Raw genomic sequence first — 12,218 nt, 5'->3', positions numbered from 1 at the left:
GAAAGCAGAGAAAAAGAAGAAAAAAAAGATGTCAAAGAAAAAAAAGCCACCAGATTCAGTAGCATAATGTATTGTTCTAAACCACAGCTCGCATAAGCAGTGCTGTATCATCTGCACTCTAGTGCTATCTACTGTACTTTATCACTAATACATGCCAAAACACATGGGGGTGCAGTAGCTCCTCAAAGCAAGCTGGATGTAGGAGTTGCGGGAGGATTAACATTTAGCTTTGTCCTTAATTTTTCATAAATGGAAGTGATTTTATGTTGAACAGAACTAAACTTTAAGCATTTCTCTTTGAATGTTTAATGTTTAACACCATTTTGAGGCCACTGGTAAGCAGTGAATTCCACTAATGTACTTTGACTGTTACAATTTTCACCATTTTATTCTGCACATGTGCACTTTGTCAACCAATCAGCTATCGTGTTTCAGCTTGTGCTCCAAATCAAACCGTATTTTCAATGCAGTGACTTAGCCATTTTGGTGGAGGTCCCAATATACAACATCTACTGCTACTACTAGATAAAAATAAAAGAAGAAAACTTTATTTATACAGCACCTTCCTAAAGCTTAAGATTGCATTTACATCAACAATTCATAGAGTATTCATATCATTTAAAATGATACTAGGGCTAAATCATTAATTACCTTTTATTGTGCCCCACAGCATATGGCAAACTAAATCGACAAAAACAAATTCAAGAATGTTGTCTAATCCCCAGTCATTCCACAAGCATAAAACCTTTACATACATTCTAAATACTGAGGGTTTTAATTTTATATTTATTTATTTAACTATTTTTCAATTCCTTGCCATGTGTTTCCTAGTCACTGGGTGATTTGCTAAGTGCTGGGCTACTGAATTCAAACATAGTTTGCACAGGCCATGTTTCCTAGAAAGTGTTTTCAGGTCTAGTCCTCTAAATCAAAAGAATCCTTAACTTAATTCATTAAGTAGGGAACTAATACGCATTGAGACTCAACCAAACACCAGGCAAAGGATTTAGCCAAGAAAGCAGTAGGTTATTTGTTGATCTGTCATTGTTTTATAAACTTATGTTATTGTGTGTTACACATCATTCTAATTACTGAAATTAAGAGGAGTTTATAATGTAGTTCATTGCGTTAGTTAACGCTTGCTTGCTGAGGGCTTAAATGTACCTGGGCTATACGTTTGATTCTGCCTGATTTTCATATAAATAAACTGCTGTGGTTAAAAGGAATAATATATTTTTTACCAAGAGCTATGCTATTTATGAAAGTGATATTTAACTATTTGTAGGTATTTTATATAAAGGGCCAATTACATTATATAAAGATTCAAAAAGCTTTGTAGTCCTGAAATGCACCATTACCTGCTTCATAGAACGGGTCCCCCAAATAGGAGCGGCCATGTTTGAAGTAGGTTTAGTGCAGTCTCTCTGATACATCCATCTATTTATGTATCAGTTTAAAGTTTTTCATTGTGTGAATTTTTTTTTTTTTTTTTTTTTTTTTGAGAAAATGATTGATTGCTCCTTTAAATGTTTAGATTTACACAATTTAATCGGTTTGTGAAAATGTGAGGCTAAACTTTGACTCCAGCTTGCATTGAGGGGCAGTTGGGCCGGTTTGCCAAGGCACTAAAGTGCCTCAGTTTCCAGCACCTGGTGTTTGCTGGGTTTCTTTTGCCTTCCATTGTATTATGCAAAAATATCTTTATTTAATAAAAACAGCAGAAAAGGGATTCGGGAGTGACGCTTTCTCTGCCAATGCAAGCGGTATGTGTTCATGGAAGTAGCACTGTATTTTGTGTTTTAAATGAGAACATGGCAGGGCTGTGGCAGTAGTATGTGAATATAATGTCCTTTCTGCTACAATTTTGTTCTGATTCTTGATCAGTTACCAGACCAAAGGCAATGATTAATCTTTTTTTTTCTTTTGGTTTATTGTATTCTGTGTCATGTGAATGTGGATGCAGTCTTGTGTTTTTACATTTCTGTTGCTCTTTTTTTCCATCAGATATTTTGTACTACATCATTACAATAAAATAAATGAGGTACTGAGATTTAAACTTTTTGTCTAGGTTTCTACAGCAGTGATTCGCCGAGATTAGCCTTTGAGCTAATGCTAAGTTTCAGTCTATAAAATCAGTTAGCAATTTCATTGAATTTTTAAAACACACACACACACACATATATATATATATATATATATATATATATATATATATATATATATATATATATATATATATATATATATATATATATATATATATATATATATATATATATATATATATATATATATATATATATAGCCCTGTGAAGGACTGGCGCCCCCTCCAGGGTGTATTCCTGCCTTGCGCCCAATGATTCCAGGTAGGCTCTGGACCCCCGCGACCCTGAATTGGATAAGCGGTTATAGATAATGATAATGAGATTATATATATATATATATATAAGGTGTAAAAATATAATAATTTAACATGGTTATATGCTATCCATATATAAAAAATTCGGTGGCTTTCTCCTTTACAATAGCCTCTACGTGAGGGGAATACATGGGCTTCATCCCAAACGCATATCTTTCTATGTAGTGCACTTCGAAGTTTATGAAATTAGGAATTCCGCACTCAACAAATGCATCAATATGCCTGAAAACGAGAGTTTAGACAGTCAAATAGAAAACGTCTCTATTAGTACAATTCTGTAAATACCGCCTAATAAATTTGTGAACCATTTCTTTATAGAATCTATTGTTTAACCACCTTCATAGTGCACTACATAGAAGAGTAATTTAGGACACGACCTGTTAGAGCATATTGTGATTGGGGCGACATCTTGTGGCTAGCTGTAGAAAAACAAGTCGGACCGCAAGAAAACTTGGAAACTTGGCGAAATTTGACCATGTCGACGACCTCGAAGTTTTTCAGTGGTAAATATAGGCCAATATACATATGATTTTAATCTGTAAACTAGATTTTACGCTCGAGAATCTAGATACGTCCTCAGAAAAATATATATAATGGTTTTCCAAAAGCTTCTCTGAATTGCTGTGGAGTATGAACTTTACTCAGTGACACAGGCTAGGTTCACAAGGTTTCAGCTGATTTGTAGTCAGTGAAGCACTTTAAGTAGCTTTGTTACCTCAGGTTAACTTCCTTAGTAAACTGTAATCTATTCCTGCACTTAATATCTAATTGTTACTTTAGGGATTTCCAAGATTACTTATGTGCCAGACGCCAGGGCTGAAGAGGTGCTGTGTTTTAAACACTACAATGCCACAGAGGTGAGTGCTGGAGAGACGTGGGTACGTTAGCTAGGATACCTCTTATATAAAGGAATAGTTAGTAATGCCACCCTAAAAGTTAAACGTCAAAATGAAAGACAGTTATCACTATGTCAATCTCAGCGTTTATAAACAACATTAGAAATGTTCTAACTGATATTGTACCAGTTGTTCTGCTCACGGAATGTGTAAACTACGTTTTGTAGTTTCCTTTATATTTGTCCGTTATTTTCCTCAAGGGGCCCTTGCTGCTGGTGCCAGGCTGCCATATAAGAATAGGTTGAGCTGCCTGATAAAATATATAAATAAATGTATAAAGGTTTCAAGCTATAGTTAACAAGTTATTTTTAAAACACACTTCATAAAGTGCAGCCCATATGAAAAATAAGATTAATAAAAATAAACAACAACAACAACACCATGTTGCATTGGTATGTAACCTGTGAATTAATCATTTTAATGCTCCTTAGAGTGGGTCTTGACCTTTATTCCTCCCCAAATTTTGAGGACACCTGATGATTCAATATAATACATAAAATGTTAGAACATTAGAGGGGTCTGGTATTGTCTGTAACCCTTATCCAGATCAGGGTCACGGTGGGTCCGGAGTCTACCCAGAATCACTGGCCGCACGGCAGGAACACACCATGGAGGGGGCGCCGGTCCTTCACAGGGTGACACACACTAACACACTCACACCTACGGACACTTTTGAGTCACCAATCCACCTACCAACGTGTGTTTTTGGACTGTGGGAGGAAACCGGAGCACCCGGAGGAAACCCACGCAGACACAGGGAGAACACGCCAAACTCCTCACAGACAGTCACCCGGAGGAAACCCACGCAGACACAGGGAGAACACACCAAACTCCTCACAGACAGTCACCCGGAGGAAACCCACGCAGACACAGGGAGAACACACCACACTCCTCACAGACAGTCACCCGGAGGGAACCCACGCAGACGCAGGGAGAACACACCAAACTCCTCACAGACAGTCACCCGGAGGAAACCCACGCAGACACAGGGAGAACACACCACACTCCTCACAGACAGTCACCCGGAGGGAACCCACGCAGACGCAGGGAGAACACACCACACTCCTCACAGACAGTCACCCGGAGGAAACCCACGCAGACACAGGGAGAACACACCACACTCCTCACAGACAGTCACCCGGAGGAAACACACGCAGACACAGAATACACCCTGGAGGGGGCGCCAGTCCATCACAGAGCAATTAATGAATGAATGAATGAATGAATTAAATTAGTAATTAAATTTAGATTTCAGTACTTAAGAGTTATCTACAAATATTTATACATACTACAAATATTTACAAATACTTCTGGTGTATGCAGTCTGCAGTATAGTAGAGTTTAAGGGAGATGTTTTTATCTTTGCAGATTTTGCTGGACAGGACGATGGAGGATTGGCTCAGATTCTCTGTGTGTTACTGGCACTCCTTCTGTGGAACTGGTAATGCCATGAATTCATTACTATTGTACTCGCATCTCTTTCAATAGATACTTGACTGTTAAGCGGCAGGGCTGAAAGGCCAGAGCAGTTTAAATGAACAAGCATCAAGCACCATTAGCACACTCGATATGCATAACACAGCTGCCTGCCATAAGAGGCCATGCCACTTATCAGTGGGTCATTAAAATGGCGTCTGCTTGGAATGCATTTAAATAATGCCCATAAATAATGGATATTTTCTAAAGGTGAATTAGCACAGTTCATTACAGAGACACTAAACTGTGGGAGTATGATTCATATTTCTGATATTGCTTTTTAAATTACTTTAATAGTGGGCAATATGTTACTGTAATTATGACAAATTCGATCATGTTATGTAGTGTTATTAAGATATCATGGGTATTGTCAATATTTATACATTCATTCATTATCTGTAACCACTTACCCAGTTCAGGGTCATGGAGGCTCCGGAGCCTACCCGGAATAATTGGGCGCAAGGCAGGAATACACCCTGGAGGGGGCGCCAGTCCTTCAAATGGCGACATACACTCACACATATGGACACTTTTGAGTCGCCAATCCACCTACCAACGTGTTTTTGGACTGTGGGAGGAAACCCACACGGACACAGGGAGAACACACCAAACTCCTCACAGACAGTCACCCGGAGGAAACCCACGCAGACACAGGGAGAACACACCAACTCCTCACAGACAGTCACCCGGAGGAAACCCACGCAGACGCAGGGAGAACACACCACACTCCTCACAGACAGTCACCTGGAGGAAACCCACACAGACACAGGGAGAACACACCAAACTCCTCACAGACAGTCACCCGGAGGAAACCCACACAGACACAGAGAGAATACACCTCACTCCTCACAGACAGTCACCCGGAGGAAACCCACGCAGACACAGAGAGAATACACCTCACTCCTCACAGACTGTCACCTAGAGGAAACCCACGCAGACACAGAGAGAACACACCACACTCCTCACAGACAGTCACCCGGAGGAAACCCACACAGACACAGGGAGAACACACCAAACTCCTCACAGACAGTCACCCGGAGGAAACCCACACAGACACAGAGAGAATACACCTCACTCCTCACAGACTGTCACCCGGAGGAAACCCACGCAGACACAGAGAGAACACACCACACTCTTCACAGACAGTCACCCAGAGCGGAACTCAAACCCACAACCTCCAGGTCCCTGGAGAACATTGTCTCATTATCTTGCTTTTTTTATATTATTATTCCAGATATTGTGCAGTAAAAGCTTTTCTGTGATACTGCACATTGATATTAATTGATACAAATACCTAGTCCGCACTCATATTTTAATGATCTTGAAATGATCTCTTTTTAATTCAAAGACTATCATATTTAAACGATGCAGACACTCTAATACCCACAAAAAGAAATGCAATCCTATTGCAAGATAAGTTTGTTACAGTTTTGGATTCGATTCATTTATTTTCCCTGTAGTTCTTTCTATTAGCTTCGTCCCCTTCTTTTCTTCTTTTTGCAAATACCTGCTTTTAGAAAAAAACATTCTTGTTTATCTGGTGCATTTTAAACATTCCAACTGTTCCTGACCCAGAGAAAACCAGAATATCAGCATACATAGTGTGTTTACGGACAGTGTATTTAGGTATCATGATGTTATAATTTGCTGTATTGCGCACACTTACCTCATACAAGAATTCTCTTTGCTCTTTTTCTCAGGCGCCGACCCGTTTGGGTCAGCGACCCTTCACAGGCCGTGGAATGAGGGAGACAGTGACATGGAGATGGCAAAGAAAAGACTCAGTGCTGCCTTTGAGTTCTTTACAAAACTTGGTGTAAGGTCATTTCTGTGTGTTCATTTCTATTTTTCACATACACAGCAGGCTACATGTATGAATGGAAATTGTGATTGTTTTTAAAGTGCTGCAGTTAAATAAATATATTAATTTCATTTTTAAATTTGTAATTATTTTATTAAAATACAAACACAGTAGGGCAACACATACAGCTGTGTTTTGCTGTGCCCATAGCAGTGAGTAGATATATGGGAATACATTTTACAAATACTTATTTTTACATATCAAGCCTTTTGCAATATTTCATTGGGAGAAAAAGCTGGGGTTCTGATTAGATATGCCATACAGATCTACTCTATGAGACACATTGTTTAGCAATGACATATTTGTTTATCCAATGTTAGTATTGCTCCCAAGTGTTGATATATTTTATTGTATTTTAATTGTTAATCTGCTATTCCACACATTATTTAGTCTCCCCCCAGTTGTGCTTCCTTTGAGGCAAGTGAGGCCAACCCACTGCTTCTTTTCAAACTGCCTCAGATGCATCTCTACTGAATAATGTAGCGCAGCATCAGAGAAAGCAAAGTGTCCAGATCTGTCACATCAACTGACAGAAAGGGACGTCCTCCCGTCCCCCTGCCCCGAGACAGAGGACAATGTGCTCTCTACGGCTCCAGGCTTCACCTAAATTCAAACTTGCAGTCACCAGATGAGAGGGCTAAGCCAGGAGCATTGTTCTACTCTGGACACACCTTTTCATAAATTGTATCATATCACCAGCATTAATCTTCAAAATGTTGTTCCTTTTATTTTATTGCCTAGAAGTGCCTTTTGCCTGGTGACTGATTGACTGAGTTACTTTGGAGAAATGTGCGAAGAGGTTATCTTCATTCACTCATTGTCTGTAAGCGCTCATCCAGTTCAGGGTCGTGTTGGGTCCAGAGCCTACCTGGAATCACTGGGCGCAAGGCGGGAATACACCCTGGAGGGGGCGCCAGTTCTTCACAGGGTGACACACTCACACATTCACAACTATGGACACTTTTGAGTCACCAATCCACCTACCAACGTGTGTTTTTGGACCGTGGGAGGAAACCGGAGCACCCGGAGGAAACCCACGTGGACACAGGGAGAACACAACAAACTCCTCACCCAGAGCGGAAATCGTACACACAACCTCCAAGTCCCTGGAGCTGTTTGACTGAAACACTACCTGCTGCACCACCGTGCCGCTCGGGAATCTGGGTATCTGTTCAGCAGAAATGACGGCCTAGGCATTCAGTGCTTGTTCTTTATTATTTGAGCTTAGATGCTGTCATTTGTGACACGGAATATATTTTACATAAATTACGAATGTTATGGCCCCCTCCAGGGTGTATTCCCGCCTTGCGCCCAATGATTCCAGGTAGGCTCTGGACCCACCGCGACCCTGAACTGGATAAGGGTTACAGATAATGAATGAATGAATGACTGAATGTTATGGCCTTGTTCTGTGAAGTTAACATTTTAAGGATGCAGGATTTTTCTTTTAATGATAACAACAATAAACAATGTAATATTCAGTTTGGTCAGTCACAAGAAACCTGAACTAGAACTACAAGCCTAATACATAGAACGCAAAAGCTCACATTGTTTTCTTTTTGATTCTAGGTGAAATACTATACATTTCATGACAGGTACGTATTAGGCTAAGTTAATCATTCAGGAATACATCCTGAATCTCACTTGTGTGTGTATTTAGAATTGATAACGTGTCTGTTTCAGGGACATGGCCCCCGAGGGCCGCACTTTAGAGGAATCCAATAAGAACTTGGATGAGATTACAGACGTGGCTCTGCAGCTTCAGAAGCAGACAGGGGTTAAAGTGCTGTGGATCACCTGCAACTTGTTTGCTCATCCCAGGTCACGTAAAAGTCTTGTAACAGTAAGCATTCGTACAGAATATGTATCTTTTGAGCCCTGCATCAAATTGATCCTCTGAATTGTACATGTAGGTATATGAATGGAGCCTCCACTAACCCAGACTGCCATGTTTTGGCCTATGCTGGAGCACAGGTGAAAAAAGGTCTTGAAATAGCCAAAAAGCTTGGGGCTGAAAACTTTGGTAAGTGCGCGGTACACAGTAACAATGCATAGAAAATCCAAAAAACAAATGCTTTTCATACTAACAATAAATGTGGCCCCTCTGTATGTAATAGTTCTTGACGGATCACTCCCAAACCCCTTCTGGTTATTTGCATAAGGAAATTTTCAAATTGTCCTATAGCAGGAGCTGTAGCAAGATTTACAGGGCTTGCCTTTTGTGTGGTAAATACATCCCATCTCTCCCATTCAGTGAGCGACACCCAGGTTTGGACCTTTTGTTATGCTGGTGCCACTCAGTCCATGGCTGGAATGTGTGTTCACAACCCCTAGTGCATTAGTGTGTGTGTGTGTGTTGAAGAATGACAAATAATTGCACATTTTATTTAATTTTTTACATAAAAAACAAGTTTCAAATTTCAAGATGGCTGCTACTACAGCTATTTAAATAGATGGAAGCGAATATGTGAAGATTTCTGAAGCAGTTGCACAGTGAACATCAAACATCTGCTGATTAACTGATTATCTTTGGGGTGAAGGGAAAATGACATAAATTAGATTTGTTGCACCAAACTATCCGTTTATAGCTTGATTTTCAAAAGCGTGATTGTTGTTAATTGTTTTAACTATAACCGTATTCTGCCTGTGTTTGGCCAGTGTTCTGGGGCGGCCGAGAAGGCTTTCTGTCCATACTCAACACAAACGTAGCAGCTGAACTGAAGCACATGGCCAACTTCTTTAAAATGGCAGTAGGTACGAAGTTAAGTTTGGATTCTGTTCCTGAGTAATCAGGTCATGTTTTCCCATTAAATAATAACCTTAGTCTCATGTACAGCTTATAAACAGAAGATTGGCTTGAAATGCCAGTTTCTTATTGAGCCCAAGCCGAAGGAGCCATGCAAACATCAGTATGACTATGGTAAGTCTGTAGCACATATTTCTTATAACAACTATTCCTGTACATGGCACTTGCTTTTTGATTGACTGTAGTATCATACATGAAAATACTATGTAATTCTGTTATATGTTTAAAAAAAAAAAAGAAAAACATACTGACCATCTCCAAAACAGCAACTAAAAAGCCTTTCCAAGTCCGTAGTTGTGATCTCTTCATCTTAACAGATGCTATGAGTGTCATTGGCTTTTTGAAGCACTTCGGACTGGACAAGGACTTCAAGCTTAATATTGAGCCCAACCACACCACATTGGCAGGACATTCTTATGAACATGACATCATCATGGCCTCTACGTACGGTGCTTATTATTAATTATTACCCGTTTTGGAAAATTTGAATGCCATGTTTGTTTGTGCAGGCCATTGATTGTGTATGGGTATATGATGCAGGTTTGGAATGCTGGGTTCTGTGGACTCCAACACTGGATCCCCTGATTTGGGTTGGGAGACGGATCAGTTTCCCATGGACATCAGGAATACCACAATTGTGATGAAGGTGACTTAAAGCATGTACATTTAATATTAACGTTCCCTTACAAGACACGGCTGAGTGGATACATAATTCACTGGCAATTCTAGGCACTAATATATATGTAGTAACTGTCCAATTAAAAATATGTATTTCCCAAAATAATAACATTTACAAGAGAAAGAAGGTTTTATTCCAATTAATTTTGGAGTGTTTCTATTGGTCCATTCTTCATGAAATGTTCACACAGTATGAAAGACAGCTGCTGTGTTCAAATGATGTAGTAATTTTAACATCCACAGCCATGGAGATACAGGTTTTTAATTGGACAGCGACTATATATTACATATGTATCTTCTTACTATAACATAGAGCTTAGACATATGTTGGTTCTTTAATTGGGTAAGGGGTTTTGTTTCTGGGAGGTCAAATCAAACAGTCTCATGAGCAAAATGGGGGCAGCCCCGGGCTAATATATTGTGCACGGAACAAATTAGGACTATAGTGTTTCATTTTTCAACAAGACTGGTGTTTCTACTTAAATGTCCACTGAGAGTACACACATTTTATAAATACCAGCAACAATACAGTGCCTGCTGCACTAATATAACACTGTCATGTCATTGTCCCTACTCTTCTGAGAATATATGTAAGAAAACTCAAGCAGAGAGAGGATGTTACATCGATATACCTGAAGAAAACACATTTTTTGACAACCCCTTAGGCTGTTATTGAGCAGGGAGGCCTACAGCCTGGGGGGTTAAACTTTGACGCCAAGGTTCGGAGAGAATCGACTGACTTGGAGGATTTATTCATCGCTCACATCGCTGCCATGGACGCTTTCGCTCGGGGACTCAGAAATGCTGTTAGGATCATGGAGGAAGGAGTCATGAAGAAAATGCTACAGGTAATCATAGCAACTTCTATAATACGTTTTTGTACTGTAGGATTTTACAATCTCATGTACAGTGGGGAAAATAAGTACTTGATACACTGCCGATTTTGCAAATTTTCCCACCTACTAAGAATGGAGAGGTCTGTAAGTATTATCGTAGGTACACTTCAACTGTGAGGGACAGAATCTAAAACAAAAAGAATCTAGAAAATCATACAATGTGATTAATTAGCACTTTATTGCATGAAATAAGTATTTGATACAATAGAAAACCAGAAATGAGTTTTCTCCGCAGGGTGTCTGGACTCTCCCTTAGAGATAGGGTTAGGAGCTCGGACATCCGGGAGAGACTCGGAGTGGAGCCGCTGCTCCTCCACGTCGAGAGGAGCCAGTTGAGGTGGTTCGGGGATCTGGTCCGGATGCCTCCTGGACGCCTTCCTGGAGAGGTGTTCCGGGCATGTCCAACGGGGAGGAGGCCCTGGGGCAGACCAAGAACACGCTGGAGAGACTACATGTCTCGACTGGCCTGGGAACGCCTTGGTATAACCCCGGAGGAGCTGGAAGAAGTGGCTGGGGAGAGGGAGGTCTGATTTTCTTTACTCTGACTGCTTCCCCCCGCAATCCGGACCCGGATAAGCGGTGGAAAATGGATGGATGGTTGGAAAACCAGAACTTAATATTTGGTACAGAAACCTTTGTTACAGAGGTCAGACGTTTCCTGTAGTTCTTGACCAAGTTTGCATAAACTGCAGCAGGGATTTTGGCCCACTCCTCCATACAGAGCTTCTCCAGATCTTTCAGGTTTCGGGGCTGTCGCTGGGCAACATTGGGTTTCAGCTTTCTCCAAAGATTTTCTATTTGGTTCAGGTCTGGAGACTGGATAGGCCACTCCAGGACCTTCTTACGGAGCCAATCCTTAGTCGCCCTGGCTGTGTTTCGGGTCATTGTCCTGTGGGAAGACCCAGCCACGACCCATCTTCAATGCTCTTACTGAGGGAAGGAGGTTGTTGGCCAAAATCTCACGATACATGACCCCATCCATCCTCCCTTCAATACGGTGCAGTTGTCCTGTCCCCTTTGCAGAAAAGCACCCCAAAATATAATGTTTCCACCTGCATGCTTCATGGTCTGGATAGTGTTCTTGGGGTTGTACTCATCCTTCTTCTTCCTCCAAACACAGCGAGTGGAGTTGATACCAGAAAGATCTATTTTGGACTCATCTGACCACATGACCATGCCTCCTCTG

The 12,218-nt window shown here is 40.7% G+C and overlaps 1 protein-coding gene across 2 annotated transcripts in view; it reads left to right on the top strand.

The window, feature by feature from the left end:
• The window catches only part of rnf144b (ring finger protein 144B), a 32,436-nt gene that overhangs the window by 16,472 nt on the left and 3,746 nt on the right, over window positions 1-12,218 (top strand). Inside the window, exons 1-12 of one of the 2 annotated variants that reach the window (XM_066645472.1) lie at window positions 2,831-2,922; window positions 3,200-3,276; window positions 4,684-4,756; window positions 6,492-6,607; window positions 8,222-8,247; window positions 8,336-8,473; window positions 8,566-8,675; window positions 9,311-9,406; window positions 9,489-9,572; window positions 9,776-9,902; window positions 9,999-10,104; window positions 10,802-10,984. In XM_066645472.1, the coding sequence (XP_066501569.1) occupies window positions 2,895-2,922; window positions 3,200-3,276; window positions 4,684-4,756; window positions 6,492-6,607; window positions 8,222-8,247; window positions 8,336-8,473; window positions 8,566-8,675; window positions 9,311-9,406; window positions 9,489-9,572; window positions 9,776-9,902; window positions 9,999-10,104; window positions 10,802-10,984 (1,164 nt within the window). In that variant the 5' untranslated portion in view covers window positions 2,831-2,894. Of the gene's footprint in view, window positions 1-2,830; window positions 2,923-3,199; window positions 3,277-4,683; window positions 4,757-6,491; window positions 6,608-8,221; window positions 8,248-8,335; window positions 8,474-8,565; window positions 8,676-9,310; window positions 9,407-9,488; window positions 9,573-9,775; window positions 9,903-9,998; window positions 10,105-10,801; window positions 10,985-12,218 lie in introns of those variants that run through there. The other variant, XM_066645481.1, reaches the window with a different exon arrangement.

The sequence above is a fragment of the Hoplias malabaricus genome, chromosome 1 (genome assembly GCF_029633855.1).
Source record: "Hoplias malabaricus isolate fHopMal1 chromosome 1, fHopMal1.hap1, whole genome shotgun sequence".
Taxonomy (NCBI): Eukaryota; Metazoa; Chordata; class Actinopteri; order Characiformes; family Erythrinidae; genus Hoplias; species Hoplias malabaricus.
This window is presented reverse-complemented; position numbering and strand designations above follow the sequence as displayed.